Raw genomic sequence first — 16,574 nt, forward strand, 5'->3', positions numbered from 1 at the left:
GACCTTTACAAAGAACTTTACAAAGAACATTACAAAGAACTTTACAAAGACCTTTTACAAAGAACTTTACAAAGAACATTCAAAGTGTTACAAAGCCTTTTCATTGATTTTGGAACCCAGTCTTCATATTTTTTTTTTTTTTGGGGGGCGAAAAACACGTCAATGGTCTTTCATTTTCAAAAGGCACAGCCGGCGCTATTTGAAAAGCATAGTGCATTCAATACAATTCAATAGCATATATCATACAATGTTTCACATTCTGTAATGATGATCACAAACACAATTATACTTCTAGAGATGGGGGGTTGAGATGGATGGGGGTTCAGAGGGGGTTGAGATGGATGGGGGTTGAGATGCATGGAGGGGTAAAATGGGGGAGGGGGTTCAGAGGGGGATGAGATGGTTGAGGGGGAGGGGTGGGTTGAGATGCATGGAGGGGTAAAATGGGGGAGGGGGTTCAGAGGGGGGCGGGGTGAGTTGAGACTCCAAATCATTTGGAGGAAAATCAAGTGAAGGCTGATGGGAATTCACAATGAAGAGTTGCTGATGCATGTGGCAGTAGGTCCAATGGGCTGCATTGGGTTTTGAGAGCCTGAATCATGACTTGTGATTGGCAGGGGACAGGAGCAGAGGTGAGGGGGACCCGTCCAAGTTTGACAGGGGGAGGTGTCCATTCATTAGACTGGGGAACTGTGGACAGAGAGAGAGAGAGAGGTGTAGGGGTTCAGCCAATGCTCCTGAATTTTCTAAATCTAGTGCTGGGCAATGAAGAAGAGTCCTACACACTGCATATAATGCTGTCCCATAGTGTTTCAATCCTTGCAACAAATTCACAATGTTTCCAATTCACAGAAGCCTTGTCCAGGGGTGTATTCATTAGTCGGATTCTGTTGTAAAACGTTTTGCGACGGAACCCATTTACTGTTTACTTTAGGAATCAAACTGAAAGGAAATGGGGAGGGACCTACCTGGAAAACGTTTTAAGTTTGGAGTAAACGCTTCCTGTTGCAACCACCAAAAGGTTTTGCAGCAGAATCAAATCAAATTTGGTTTTACACCCCAGGTCTCTGCTACCACCAGAGGAACTGTAATCCTGGTTTCCTGTTGCTCTATGGACTGTGCCTCTTCCCTCTCCTTCCCTCCCTCCCTCCTTCTCTCCCTCCATCCTCTCCCTCCTCTCTCCCCCTCCTTCTCTCCCTCCCTCCTCTCCCTCCTCTCTCCCCCTCCTTCTCCCCTCCTCCTCTCTCCTTCCCTCCCCTCCCTCCTTCTCTCTTCTCTCCCTCCTCTCCCTCCTCTCCCCCCTCCTTCCCTCCCTCCCTCCTTCTCTCCCTCCCTCCTCTCCCTCCTCTCTCCCCCCTCCTTCCCTCCCTCCCTCCTCTCCTTCTCTCCCTCCCTCCTTCCCTCCCTCCCTCAGTCTCTCTCTCCTTCTCTCCCTCCCTTCCTTCCCCTCCCTCCCTCCTTCTCTCCCTCCCTCTTCTCCCTCCCTCCTAATCATTTCTACCACCCTAACAGGCTCTATGGAGGGTGAAGTGAGTGAACTATGCATTGTACACAAAGAGGCTGCTTAGGTGTGTTATGCTGGGAAGGGAGAAGGAAGAGGAGGGCTGGATAGCTGCAAAAAAAACGAGGAGCAGGTCTGTGTCCCACACTGTACCATATTTCCTACATAATGCACTAGTTAAAAGTAGTGCTCTATATAGAGGATAGGGTGCCATTTGGGATGCGGGCCAGGATCAGCCCTCGACGAAACCAGTTCAGACCGGCTCGGCTCCCCTGAGCTCAAACAGGAAGTATTCACAGGATATCTATCCCTCTCTGCCTATGTTAACACTGAAACTGGAGGTATACTGACTTCGAGACGAAAGAGCTTCTCCTAATGTTACAAACCCAGCCAGGTCCGTCTCTGTTATTGCAGTCAAACTCACTTCATTCACACACTGAGCGTAGAGAACATCTAAAACAAAATGACCTTGAATGTAGAATTACAGGTTAATGTACTTCAGATCAAATAGATGGAGAGGGATGTGATGGAGAGGGATGTGATAGAGAGGGATGTGATAGAGAGGGATGTGATAGAGAGGGATGTGATAGAGAGGGATGTGATAGAGAGGGATGTGATAGAGAGGGATGTGATAGAGAGGGATGTGATGGAGAGGGATGTGATGATAGGGATGCGATGGATAGGGATGCGATGGATAGGGATGAGATGGATAGGGATGAGATAGAGAGGGATGCGATAGAGAGGGATGCGATAGAGAGGGATGTGATGGAGAGGGATGTGATGGAGAGGGATGTGATGGAGAGGGATGTGATGGAGAGGGATGTGATGGAGAGGGATGTGATGGATAGGGATGTGATGGATAGGGATGTGATGGAGAGGGATGTGATGGAGAGGGATGTGATGGAGAGGGATGTGATGGATAGGGATGTGATGGATAGGGATGTGATGGATAGGGATGTGATAGATAGGGATGTGATGGATAGGGATGTGATAGAGAGGGATGTGATCGAGAGGGATGTGATCGAGAGGGATGTGATGGAGAGGGATGTGAGAGGGATGTGATGGAGAGGGATGTGATGGAGAGGGATGTGATGGAGAGGGATGTGATGGAGAGGGATGTGATGGAGAGGGATGTGATGAGAGGGATGTGATGGAGAGGGATGCGATGGAGAGGGATGTGATGGAGAGGGATGTGATGGAGAGGGATGTGATGGAGAGGGATACGATGGATGGATAGAGAGGATGTGATGGAGAGGGATGTGATGGAGAGGGATGTGATGGATAGGGATGTGATGGAGAGGGATGTGATGGAGAGGGATGTGATGGAGAGGGATGTGATGGAGAGGGATGTGATGGAGAGGGATGTGATGGAGAGGGATGTGATGGAGAGGGATGTGATGGAGAGGGATGCGATGGAGAGGGATGAGATGGAGAGGGATGAGATGGAGATGGAGAGGGATGAGATGGAGAGGGATGAGATGGAGAGGGATGAGATGGAGAGGGATGCGATGGAGAGGGATGCGATGGAGAGGGATGTGAAAAAAGGTTGTACATTTTACCAGGGCAGGTCAGGAGGTTGGAGAACGGAAGACATGGAGAGAAATGCGAACATTGATTCTACCTGACACACATTAGCATACATGTGAACTGTTTGGTCGTCGTTACAGCTGGGTGGAATTTCAACAGTCTAAGAACTCACCTATCCATCCTCGGGGAAACCAACAAACACTGTCCATTCAGCACTTCTCTGTTCTTTAAGCAAATCTGTCTCTTCCTCCTTCAGTCCTGCCTCTCTCTCTCTCTCCATCCCTCTTTCTCTCCCTCCCTGAACTCTCTCCTCAACCACCCATCTTGGGGAGTAAACAAAAAAAAACCATTCAGCACTTCTGTCTTTCACTCCCTCCCTCCAGTTTTTACCTGAAACAGTGATCCGTGTCCTTGAAGCCTGGCCGGGCTCAGAGGGGCTGCGGGACTTAGGCTGCTCCAGAAGTGGACACCTGATAACAGAGAGCTGTGGCCCAGCAGCAGACCAGATGGAGTCTAGGGAGGGAAAATGAAAAAGGGCAGAGAGAGAGAGAGCAGGAGGGCAGAGAGAGAGCGCAGGAGGGCAGAGAGAGAGAGCGCAGGGGGCAGAGAGAGAGAGCGCAGGGGGCAGAGAGAGAGAGCGCAGGGGGCAGAGAGAGAGGGGGCAGAGAGAGAGAGAGAGCGCAGGGGGCAGAGAGAGAGAGAGCGCAGGGGGCAGAGAGAGAGAGCGCAGGGGGCAGAGAGAGAGAGCGCAGGGGGCAGAGAGAGAGAGCGCAGGGGGCAGAGAGAGAGCGCAGGGGGCAGAGAGAGAGAGCGCAGGGGGCAGAGAGAGAGAGAGCGCAGGGGGCAGAGAGAGGAGAGAGAGAGCGCAGGGGGCAGAGAGAGAGCGCAGGGGGCAGAGAGGGGCGGAGGGGGCAGAGAGAGGGAGCGCAGGGGGCAGAGAGAGAGAGCGCAGGGGGCAGAGAGAGAGAGCGGGGGGCAGAGAGAGAGCGCAGCGGGGGCAGAGAGAGGGCGCAGGGGGCAGAGAGAGCGCGGGGGGCAGAGAGAGAGCGCAGGGGGCAGGGAGAGAGAGAGAGCGCAGGGGGCAGAGAGGGCAGAGAGAGAGAGCAGGGGCAGGGGGCAGGGGGCAGAGAGAGAGAGAGCGCAGGGGGCAGAGAGAGAGCAGGGGGGCAGAGAGAGCAGGGGGCAGAGAAAGAGAGCGCAGGGGGCAGAGAGAGAGAGCGCAGGGGGCAGAGAGAGAGAGCGCAGGGGGCAGAGAGAGAGCGCAGGGGGCAGAGAGCGAGAGAGCAGTGGGGCAGAGAGCGAGAGAGCAGGGGGCAGAGAGCGAGAGAGCAGGGGGCAGAGAGAGAGAGCAGGGGGCAGAGAGAGCGAGAGAGCAGGGGGCAGAGAGCGAGAGAGCAGGGGGCAGAGAGCGAGAGAGCAGGGGGCAGAGAGAGAGAGCAGGGGGCAGAGAGCGAGAAAGAGCGGGGGGCAGAGAGAGAGAGAAAGAGCGGGGGCAGAGAGAGAGAAAGAGAGAGAGGGAGCGCAGGGGGGCAGAGAGGGAGAGCGCAGAGGGGCAGAGAGAGAGGGAGAGCGGGGGGGGGGCAGAGAGAGGGAGAGCGGGAGAGCAGGTGAGCAGGTGAGGAGGTGGGAGGTGAGGTGAGGTGGGGTGGAGAGGGGGATAATTGTTGTTAAGGTTTCACTGTTGTGGAGGGACCCAGCCCTGCATGACTGGTCTGCCTGCCTTTCCCTTCATATTAATGGAATGATTGGAGCATATGGTATCACTTAGCCCCCCACCTCATACCCTCTCTCCCTCTTTCTCATACCATCTCATTCTCTCTCATTCTCACTCTCTCTCTCTCTCTCTCTCTCTCTCTCATACCATCTCATTCTCTCTCTCTCTCATACCATCTCTCTCTCTCATACCATCTCCATCTCATCTCTCACCATCTCTCTCTCTCTCATCTCATACCTCTCTCTCTCTCTCTCCATCTCTCTCTCATACCATCTCTCTCTCTCTCATACCATCTCTCTCTCTACTCATCTCATACCATCTCTCTCTCTCATACCATCTCTCTCTCTCTCCATCTCTACCATCTCTCTCTCTCTCTCATACCATCTCTCTCATCTCTCTCTCTCTCTCTCTCATACCATCTCTCTCTCTCTCATACCATCTCTCTCTCTCTCTCTCATACCATCTCTCTCTCTCTCACCATCTCTCTCTCTCTCTCATACCATCTCTCTCTCTCTCATACCATCTCTCTCTCTCTCTCTCTCTCATACCATCTCTCTCTCTCTCTCATACCATCTCTCTCTCTCTCTCTCTCTCTCTCTCTCTCTCTCTCATCTCCATCTCTCTCTCTCTCTCTCTCTCATACCATCTCTCTCTCTCATCTCCATCTCTCTCTCTCTCTCTCTCTCTCTCATACCATCTCTCTCTCTCTCATACCATCTCTCTCTCTCTCTCTCTCTCTCTCATACCATCTCTCTCTCATCTCTCTCTCTCATACCATCTCTCTCTCTCTCTACCATCTCTCTCTCTCTCTCTCTCTCATCTCTCTCTCTCTCATACCATCTCTCTCTCATTCTCTCTCTCTCATACCATCTCTCTCTCATTCTCTCTCTCTCATACCATCTCTCTCTCATTCTCTCTCTCATACCATCTCTCTCTCTCATTCTCTCTCTCTCATACCATCTCTCTCTCATTCTCTCTCTCTCATACCATCTCTCTCTCATTCTCTCTCTCTCATACCATCTCTCTCTCATTCTCTCTCTCTCATACCATCTCTCTCTCTCATACCATCTCTCTCTCTCATACCATCTCTCTTACTCTCTCTCTCTCTCTCTCTCTCTCTCTCTCATCCATCTCTCTCTCATACCATCTCTCTCTCATACCATCTCTCTCTCATCCATCTCTCTCTCTCATCCATCTCTCTCTCATACCATCTCTCTCTCTCTCTCTCTCTCCATCATACCATCTCTCTCTCTCATACCATCTCTCTCTCTCTCTACCATCTCTCTCTCTCATATCATACCATCTCTCTCTCTCTCTCTCTCATACCATCTCTTCTCTCTCTCTCATACCATCTCATTCTCTCTCTTCTCTCTCTCTCATACCATCTCATACCATCTCTCTCTCTTCTCTCTCTACCATCTCTCCATCTCTCTCTCTCTCATACCATCTCATTCTCTCTCATACCATCTCATTCTCTCTCATACCATCTCATTCTCTCATACCATCTCTCATTCATACCATCTCATACCATCTCTCTCTCATACCATCTCATCTCTCTCTCATACCATCCATCTCTCTCTCATACCATCTCTACCATCTCTCTCTCTCTCTCATACCATCTCTCTCTCTCTCATACCATCTCTCTCTCTCTCTACCATACCATCTCTCTCTCTCTCTCTCTCTCTCATACCATCTCTCTCTCTCTCTCTCTCTCATACCATCTCTCTCTCTCTCTCTCTCTCTCTCTCTACCATCTCTCTCTCTCTCTCTCATCTCTCTCTCTCCATCTCTCTCTCTCTCTCTACCATACCATCTCTCTCTCTCTCTCTCTACCATCTCTCATACCATCTCTCTCTCTCTCATACCATCTCTCTCTCATACCATCTCTCTCTCTCTCTCTCATACCATCTCTCTCTCTCTCTCCATCTCTCTCTCTGTCTCTCTCATACCATCTCTCTCTCTCTCTCTCTCATACCATCTCATCTCTCTCTACTCATACTCTCTCTCTCTCTCTCATACCATCTCTCTCTCTCTCTCTCATACCATCTCTCTCTCTGTCTCTCTCATACTCATCATCTCTCTCTCTCATACCATCTCTCTCTCTCTCTCATACCATCTCTCTCTCTCTCATACCATCTCTCTCTCTCTCTCTCATACCATCTCTCTCTCTCTCATACCATCTCTCTCTCTCTCATACCATCTCTCTCTCATACCATCTCTCTCTCTCATACCATCTCTCTCTCATACCATCTCTCCATCTCATCTCTCTCTCTCTCTCTCTCATACCATCTCTCTCTCATTCTCTCTCTCTCTCTACCATCTCTCTCTCTTCTCTCTCATACCATCTCTCTCTCTCATACCATCTCTCTCTCTCATCTCTCTCTCTCTCTACCATCTCATCTCTCTCTCTCTCTCTCTCTCATACCATCTCTCTCTCTCTCATACCATCTCTCTCTCTCTCATACTCTCATTCTCTCTCTACCATCTCTCTCTCTACCATCTCTCTCTCTCTCTCATACCATCTCTCCTCTCCATCTCTCTCTCATACTCATCTCTCTCTCATACCATCTCTCTCTCTCTCTCTCTCATACCATCTCTCTCTCTCTCTCTCATACCATCTCTCTCATACCATCTCTCTCTCTTCTCTCTCATACCATCTCTCTCTCATACCATCTCTCTCTCTCTCTCTCTCATACCATCTCTCTCTCATACCATCTCTCTCTCTGTCTCATACCATCTCTCTCTCTCATCTCTCATCCATCTCTCTCTCTCTCATACCATCTCTCTCTCTCCATACCATCTCTCTCTCTCTCTCTCTCTCATACCATCTCTCTCTCTCCTCTCTCATACCATCTCTCTCTCTCATACCATCTCTCTCTCATTCTCTCTCATACCATCTCTCTCTGTCTCTCTCTCCATCTCTCTCTCATACCATCTCTCTCTCTCTCTCTCTCATACCATCTCTCTCTCTCTCATACCATCTCTCTCTCTCTCTCTCTCTACCATCTCTCTCTCATACCATCTCTCTCTCATACCATCTCTCTCTCATCTCTCTCATACCATCTCATCTCTCTCTCTCATACCATCTCTCTCTCTCTCTCTCATACCATCTCTCTCTCTCTCTCTCTCATACCATCTCTCTCTCTCTCTCTCTCTCTCTCTCATACCATCTCTCTCTCTCTCTCTCTCTCATACCATCTCATTCTCTCTCTCTCATACCTCATCTCTCTGTCTCTCTCATACCATCTCTCTCTCTCTCTCATACCATCTCTCTCTCTCTCTCATACCATCTCTCTCTCATCTCTCTCTCTCTCCATACCATCTCATCTCTCTCTCATACCATCTCTCTCTCTCATACCATCTCTCTCTCTCATACCATCTCTCTCTCTATCTCCATCTCTCTCTCATACCATCTCTCTCTCTCTCTCTCTCATACCATCTCTCTCTCTCTCTCATACCATCTCATCTCTCTCTCATATCCATCTCTCTCTCATACCATCTCTCTCCATCTCTCTCTCTCTCTCTCTCTCTCATACCATCTCATTCTCTCTCTCTCATACCATCTCATTCTCTCCTCTCATACCATCTCTCTACCATCTCTCTCTCTGTCTCTCTCATACCATCTCTCTCCATCTCTCTCTCTCTCTCTCTCATACCATCTCTCTCTCTCTCATTCTCTCTCTCTCTCATACCATCTCTCTCTCATACCATCTCTCTCTCTGTCTCTCTCATACCATCTCTCTCTCTCCATCTCTCTCTCTCTTCTCTCTCATTCTCATACCATCTCTTCTCTCATACCATCTCTCTCTCTGTCTCTCTCATACCATCTCTCTCTCATTCTCTCTCTCTCATACCATCTCTCTCTCATTCTCTCTCTCTCATACCATCTCATTCTCTCTCTCTCATACCATCTCATTCTCTCTCTCTCATACCATCTCATTCTCTCTCTCTCATACCATCTCTCTCTCTGTCTCTCTCCGTGACTAGGACAGGATATGTGTAAATCTCTTGCTTTTCCTCTGATCTTCCTTTACACCACTGTAAACAGTGTATAAGCTGTACCACTGTCTGTCTTCTTTCTAATGATGGAAATGTGGTTCAGCGAAGCCTCATGGTTTTTTTTACATGTCAAAAAAACACACAAACTAAAATACACGCCGAAAAATCTGTAGTTGGATGTGATTTTTTGAATACTGCTTGAGTTTGGATCGTGTGCTCCGTAACATTAGTACTGTAAAAAGACCCATATCATCTAGAAGACTGGGTCCGATGTGGCTGAGTGGTCTGGGCCTGTGGCCCGGCAGTGCCTTGCTGCTCTAGCTGGGCTTTGGGGACACTGGCGTAATGGTCTGGAACTCTGGATAGACTCCAGCCCCCATCTCCCCGTAACCAGGCAGGCCTCAGTACAGTTAGGGAGGAAAGAAAAATCACTGCAACACTATTCTCTATCTTAGAGAAGATTAACTAGCATCACTCTGTCTTTTCCTAACATCAACCAACCTGATATGGAGTGGAATCAGTTTACCTGACTTCTTAATGTTGTAAATAGGGTTTATTAATGATGCTAGTGTTAAGTATTCACTGGGGCTGTATCATGTCAAGTAGTGGTATAGTTCACCATACCTGTGCAGTGAAGAAGGCGTGGGTGAGGGATCCGGACGGTAGGGAGGGGCTATTGAGGGCTATCGAGCCGATGTCACTTCCTGTCAAGAGCAGGGAGGGGGCGGAGATCTCTAGGGCTTTGGGCTTATTGGTTTTGGGTGGGAGTCCATGACAACTGTCTCCATGACTACTACCACCACTGGTCCTCTTCTCCGGAGGCTGCAGGGCCTGCTCTCTCTCTCTATGCCCAGAAGAGAGATTCAGAGGCTGGGCTCCCTGGTCTGAGTCCTCCCCCTCCTCCTCTTCAGCCTCTGGGCTCCAGCCTCCTCGGCCTGGCCCTGGCTGGGGGTTATGGCTGTGGGGGGAGGAGGAGGGCGGGGAGTGGTGGGTGTAATGGTGGAGAGAGGAGGGTTTGAATGGCCTGTGGGTGCTGAAGGATTGTGATGAAGGCTCAGGGTTGATGAGGGACGGTGAGGGTGGAGTACTCTCGGTGGTACCCGTCCCAAATCGGATGACTCCGGAGCGGGCCTCGTCCTGCTGTCTCTCCCTCAGGGCCCGGAGCAGCTCCTCTGGAGGAGAATGGAGGGTGTTGATGCTGAAGGAGGAGTAGAGGCCAGAGCCGAAGTACTTGTTATGACACGCAGCCTGCTGGGCCACCGCAGCCGCCCCCAACGCCGCCCCCAGGGCCCTCCTCTGCTGCTGCTGTAGCTCCTCCTCTTCCTCCTCCTCCTCTACATCCAGGTCCTGGATGTCCTGGTCTTCGTGGAGCGTCACCCGACCGGAAGCCAAGCCCATCTCTACTGCTGCTGGGTCCATCTTTAAGATTTCCGGGAACGAGACAAACTTGTAGACAAACTTCTGTCCGATCACCTTCTTGATAATGTTCTGGGGCACATGGAACATTATTATGAGATTAGTGTGCAAGTTCAACCGAAAAATGTTTTTGTGAATTCCCTAATATTTTATTCATGGATGTAATTACATACAAAAGATTTATTACACATTTATGAGCTGATAAGAAGACGACATATATTTTCATATTCTATTGTCAATAAATAAAAGAACTCTAAATTATCAATGTTGACGCAACCATTTTGATTTCAACATTTCATTCATAGAAAAATGAATTGCTACCAAAGCCATCGAAAATGATGACAAAATGTCTGAAATTCTACAGTGTGTGTGTGTGGGTATGTGATGCATCATCGTCTCTGGGCTATGCTGTTTGTTAGGTGAAACCAGAGGAAGTGGAACTATGTGCCAGTGGGGATCTTCGTGTTGAAAAAGAAGAAGAACAACAAACAACATGAAGTTACCATGAAATGTCACATCGACCGAAATGCCAAATAAACAGTGCAGAGATAATTGTCCGTGGGAGTATTCTAATAGAGTATTCTAAGAGCTGTACCTTGAGTGAAGTAACGGCAAAACCAAATGTCAAACAAACAAGAGGGCTGTACCTTGTCATAGTAGTATCTCAGGGCTCTGATCAGCTTGTCGTAGTTCATATTAGTCTCATTTATTTCTAGTAGTATGTCTGGGTGAGTAATTGTACATTGTGGTAGTAGTGTTTAGTTTACTGTCTGTGTAGTATAAATGTAGTACCTTGTCATAGTAGTATCTCATTTCTAGTAGTATGTCTGAGTGAGTAATTGTACGTTGTGGTAGTAGTGTTTAGTTTACTGTCTGTGTAGTATAAATGTAGTACCTTGTCATAGTAGTATCTCAGAGCTCTGCTCAGCTTGTCGTAGTTCATATTAGTCTTGTTCTTGCGGAGCCCCCACAGCTTGGCCACCTCCTCAGACTTGAGCAGTTTAAACTCCCCATCGTTCGACGTCCAGCAGATCAGGTGCTTGTGGCTCTGGTCCAACAACAGCTGCAACAGGAACTGCCACAACGTGATGGCACTGTCCATACCTAGAGGGTCACAGGCCATTGATGGCATCAACATGGAATCAGTGCAGTGGTGTAAAGTACTTCAGTAAAAACAATTTAAAGTATCCCTGGTCATCCCTACTGCCTCTGATCTGTCAGATTCACTAAACAGAGAACATCCATGGTCATCCCTACTGCCTCTGATCTGGAGGACTCATTAAACAGAGAACATCCTGGTCATCCCTACTGCCTCTGATCTGTCAGATTCACTAAACAGAGAACATCCTGGTCATCCCTACTGCCTCTGATCTGTCAGATTCACTAAACAGAGAACATCCATGGTCATCCCTACTGCCTCTGATCTGGAGGACTCATTAAACAGAGAACATCCTGGTCATCCCTACTGCCTCTGATCTGTCAGATTCACTAAACAGAGAACATCCTGGTCATCCCTACTGCCTCTGATCTGGAGGACTCACTAAACAGAGAGCATCCCTGGTCATTCCTACTGCCTCTGATCTGGAGGACTCACTAAACAGAGAACATCCCTGGTCATCCCTACTGCCTCTGATCTGGAGGACTCACTAAACAGAGAACATCCCTGGTCATCCCTACTGCCTCTGATCTGGAGGACTCACTAAACAGAGAACATCCCTGGTCATCCCTACTGCCTCTGATCTGGAGGACTCACTAAACAGAGAACATCCCTGGACATCCCTACTGCCTCTGATCTGGAGGACTCACTAAACAGAGAACATCCCTGGACATCCCTACTGCCTCTGATCTGGAGGACTCACTAAACAGAGAACATCCCTGGACATCCCTACTGCCTCTGATCTGTCAGACTCACTAAACAGAGAACATCCTGGTCATCCCTACTGCCTCTGATCTGGAGGACTCACTAAACAGAGAACATCCCTGGTCATCCCTACTGCCTCTGATCTGGAGGACTCACTAAACAGAGAACATCCCTGGTCATCCCTACTGCCTCTGATCTGGAGGACTCATTAAACAGAGAACATCCCTGGTCATCCCTACTGCCTCTGATCTGGAGGACTCACTAAACAGAGAACATCCCTGGTCATCCCTACTGCCTCTGATCTGGAGGACTCACTAAACAGAGAACATCCCTGGTCATCCCTACTGCCTCTGATCTGGAGGACTCATTAAACAGAGAACATCCCTGGTCATCCCTACTGCCTCTGATCTGGAGGACTCATTAAACAGAGAACATCCCTGGTCATCCCTACTGCCTCTGATCTGGAGGACTCACTAAACACAAACGCTTTGTTTATAAATGATCTGTAAATCTGTAAATAACATTAAAAAACAAGAAAATCGTGCCATCTGGTTTGCTTAATATAAGGAATATTTGAGCTATTCCATGTACTTTTAATACTTAAGTATATTTAAAATCAAATACTTGAAACAATTCTTACTCAAGTAATATTTTACTGGGTGACTCACTTTTACAAGAGTTATTTTTTTATTATCTTTACTTTGACTCAAGTGTGAAAATTGGGTACTTTTTCCACCACTGAACCAGGGTTGTTCTGTCCAGGAGCAGGCCTGGAGGTTGGAGAACAGGCCAGCCACCGGAGTGTGACCCTGGGCTGTTCCTAGCCTGTTGCCTGTGTAGCCTGGTGTCTACTTACAACAGACAATGTGCCTGTGTAGCCTGGTGTCTACTTACAACAGACAATGTGCCTGTGTAGCCTGGTGTCTACTTACAACAGACAATGTGTGTGTGTAGCCTGGTGTCTACTTACAACAGACAATGTGTGTGTGTAGCCTGGTGTCTACTTACAACAGACAATGTGTGTGTGTAGCCTGGTGTCTACTTACAACAGACAATGTGCCTGTGTAGCATGGTGTCTACTTACAACAGACAATGTGCCTGTGTAGCATGGTGTCTACTTACAACAGACAATGTGCCTGTGTAGCATGGTGTCTACTTACAACAGACAATGTTTCTATAATGGATCAATCCAAATGTATTGTATACCTAGTATACCACTGTAGTAGCCTACACTGTGACGTGTGAAGACAAGTCACAGTGTGAAATAGAAGCGTGCAGACTAGTGTGTGTAATGTAAAGTAACAGAGGAGATGGTTGAAAAAGTAGGACCCACAGCTCAAGCCAGACGTATGCTGGGTTCCAACCTGGCTGAGGCTACAGGAAGTATGCTGGGTTCCAACCTGGCTGAGGCTACAGGAAGTATGCTACGGTCCGACCTGGCTGAGGCTACAGGAAGTATGCTGGGTTCCAACCTGGCTGAGGCTACAGGAAGTATGCTGCGGTCCAACCTGGCTGAGGCTACAGGAAGTATGCTACGGTCTAACCTGGCTGAGGCTACAGGAACTATGCTGGGTTCCAACCTGGCTGAGGCTACAGGAAGTATGCTGGGTTCCAACCTGGCTGAGGCTACAGGAACTATGCTGGGTTCCAACCTGGCTGAGGCTACAGGAACTATGCTGGGTTCCAACCTGGCTGAGGCTACAGGAACTATGCTGGGTTCCAACCTGGCTGAGGCTACAGGAACTATGCTGGGTTCCAACCTGGCTGAGGCTACAGGAAGTATGCTGCGGTCCAACCTGGCTGAGGCTAGGTCCAACCTGGCTGAGGCTACAGGAACTATGCTGGGTTCCAACCTGGCTGAGGCTACAGGAACTATGCTGGGTTCCAACCTGGCTGAGGCTACAGGAAGTATGCTGCGGTCCAACCTGGCTGAGGCTACAGGAACTATGCTGCGGTCCAACCTGGCTGAGGCTACAGGAAGTATGCTGCGGTCCAACCTGGCTGAGGCTACAGGAAGTATGACGGGCCGAGAGAGAGAGAGGGGGAGACTAGGAGGAGCGACCAGGGTGGGTTTTGTATTTTAATGGAGGAATGTGCAGTCCTATGAGTTCCTGTCTGCCTGGTTAATCACAGTCTACATACTAGCACACAGGCTGACTAGTCTTGTCTGAAGTAGTGCACTTCATGGGGAATAGTCTTGTCTGAAGTAGTGCACTTCATAGGGAATAGTCTTGTCTGAAGTAGTGCACTTCATAGGGAATAGTCTTGTCTGAAGTAGTGCACTTCATAGGGAATAGTCTTGTCTGAAGTAGTGCACTTCATAGGGAATAGTCTTGTCTGAAGTAGTGCACTTCATGGTCTTGGAATAGTCTTGTCTTGAAGTAGTGCACTTCATGGGAATAGTCTTGTCTGAAGTAGTGCACTTCATAGGGGAATAGTCTTGTCTGAAGTTCAGTAGTCTTGTCTGAAGTAGTGCACTTCATAGGGAATAGTCTTGTCTGAAGTAGTGCACTTCATAGGGAATAGTCTTGTCTGAAGTAGTGCACTTCATAGGGAATAGTCTTGTCTGAAGTAGTGCACTTCATAGGGAATAGTCTTGTCTGAAGTAGTGCACTTCATGGGGAATAGTCTTGTCTGAAGTAGTGCACTTCATAGGGAATAGTCTTGTCTGAAGTAGTGCACTTCATAGGGAATAGTCTTGTCTGAAGTAGTGCACTTCATAGGGAATAGTCTTGTCTGAAGTAGTGCACTTCATAGGGAATAGTCTTGTCTGAAGTAGTGGGAATAGTCTTCATAGGGGGAATAGTCTTGTCTGAAGTAGTGCACTTCATTAGTCTTGTCTGAAGTAGTGCACTTCATGGGGAATAGTCTTGTCTGAAGTAGTGCACTTCATAGGGAATAGTCTTGTCTGAAGTAGTGCACTTCATAGGGAATAGTCTTGTCTGAAGTAGTGCACTTCATAGGGAATAGTCTTGTCTGAAGTAGTGCACTTCATAGGGAATAGTCTTGTCTGAAGTAGTGCACTTCATAGGGAATAGTCTTGTCTGAAGTAGTGCACTTCATAGGGAATAGTCTTGTCTGAAGTAGTGCACTTCATAGGGAATAGTCTTGTCTGAAGTAGTCTTCAAGTAGTGCACTTCATAGGGAATAGTCTTGTCTGAAGTAGTGCACTTCATAGGGAATAGTCTTGTCTGAAGTAGTGCACTTCATGGGAATAGTCTTGTCTGAAGTAGTGCACTTCATAGGGAATAGTCTTGTCTGAAGTAGTGCACTTCATAGGGAATAGTCTTGTCTGAAGTAGTGCACTTCATAGTTAATAGTCTTGGAAGCTGTTCTCTGGCTCTGGTTTAATACGAGACACTCGGACAAACTCAATGATCGGTGTTCTGATGAGGAAAGTGAAATATTATTGACCCTGATCAATGAATACATTATCAAACCTACACACACATGCACCCACACGTACGTACGCACACACACACACACACACACACACACACACATACGTACACACACGTACAGACACACACTTACGTAGTACACATATGCACAAACATACTCACATATCGTCAGAACACATTTCCGGCACAAACTGTCCCTAGAGTTATCTATCTGTTTTGTCAAACCACAAAACTGTCAGAGTCAGGACTTCCTCCTATTCTACTGTCAAGGACACATTAGTAGAGAGGGGGGGGGATCCAACACTATGGGTCGCATTTCCCCAATCCTGTTCCACTTCCAACTCACTGCCTGCCTGGGTCATGAGATCAAGTCAAACTGTCCCTCTCACACTCCACCCCTTGGACATATACTGGGACAAAAACAAATTACTGTTTTGAGAGGGAATTCTATGTTAAGGGTTCCTAGCGGCCAGAGGACTTTAATGCAGAGAAACTTCAATCAGCTTAACCTCATTTCAATCAGCATGTTAAATGTGCAACCAGAGGGGGAAAAAAATGATACCTTTACTTCACACACAGAGATGTGTAGAAAGCTCTCCCTCGCCCTCCATTTAGCAAATCTGACCATAATTCTATCCTCCTGATTCCTGCTTACAAGCAAAAATTAAAGCAGGAAGCACCAGTGACTCAGTCTATAAAAAAGTGCTCAGAAGAAGCAGATGCTAAACTACAGGACTGGAATATGTTCCGGGATTCTTCCCGGAAGAATCAAGGACGTTGTCCCCACAGTGACTGTACGTACATACCCCAACCAGAAACCATGGTTTACAGGCAGCATTTACACTGAGCTAAGCCCGGAAGCTGCACTCCGACCATCAAACAGGCAAGCGTCAATACAGGACTAAGAGTCGAATCATACTACACCGGCTCTATTACAGACTACAAAGGGAAGCACAGCCAAGAGCTGCCCAGTGACAAAAGCCAACCAGACAAGTTAAATTACTTCTATGCTCGCTTCAAGGCAAGTAACCCTGAAACATGCATGAGAGCTTCAGCTGTTCCGGACGACTGTGTGATCACGCTCTCCGCAGCCGATGTGAGTAAGACCTTGAAAAAGGTTAACATTCACAAGGCCGCAGGGCCAGATGGATTAAA

At 48.2% G+C, this 16,574-nt stretch overlaps 1 protein-coding gene across 2 annotated transcripts in view; it reads right to left on the reverse strand.

The window, feature by feature from the left end:
• Positions 1-476: 476 nt before the first annotated feature.
• The window catches only part of LOC112218922 (ETS domain-containing protein Elk-3), a 17,920-nt gene continuing 1,822 nt past the window's right edge, over positions 477-16,574 (reverse strand). Inside the window, exons 2-5 of one of the 2 annotated variants that reach the window (XM_042301828.1) lie at positions 11,053-11,261; positions 9,366-10,229; positions 3,419-3,541; positions 477-690 (exon numbers count right to left, since the gene is read on the reverse strand). In XM_042301828.1, the coding sequence (XP_042157762.1) occupies positions 598-690; positions 3,419-3,541; positions 9,366-10,229; positions 11,053-11,259 (1,287 nt within the window). In that variant the 5' untranslated portion in view covers positions 11,260-11,261 and the 3' untranslated portion in view covers positions 477-597. Of the gene's footprint in view, positions 691-3,418; positions 3,542-9,365; positions 10,230-10,804; positions 10,968-11,052; positions 11,262-16,574 lie in introns of those variants that run through there. The other variant, XM_042301829.1, reaches the window with a different exon arrangement.

The sequence above is a fragment of the Oncorhynchus tshawytscha genome, linkage group LG19 (genome assembly GCF_018296145.1).
Source record: "Oncorhynchus tshawytscha isolate Ot180627B linkage group LG19, Otsh_v2.0, whole genome shotgun sequence".
Lineage (NCBI taxonomy): Eukaryota > Metazoa > Chordata > Actinopteri > Salmoniformes > Salmonidae > Oncorhynchus > Oncorhynchus tshawytscha.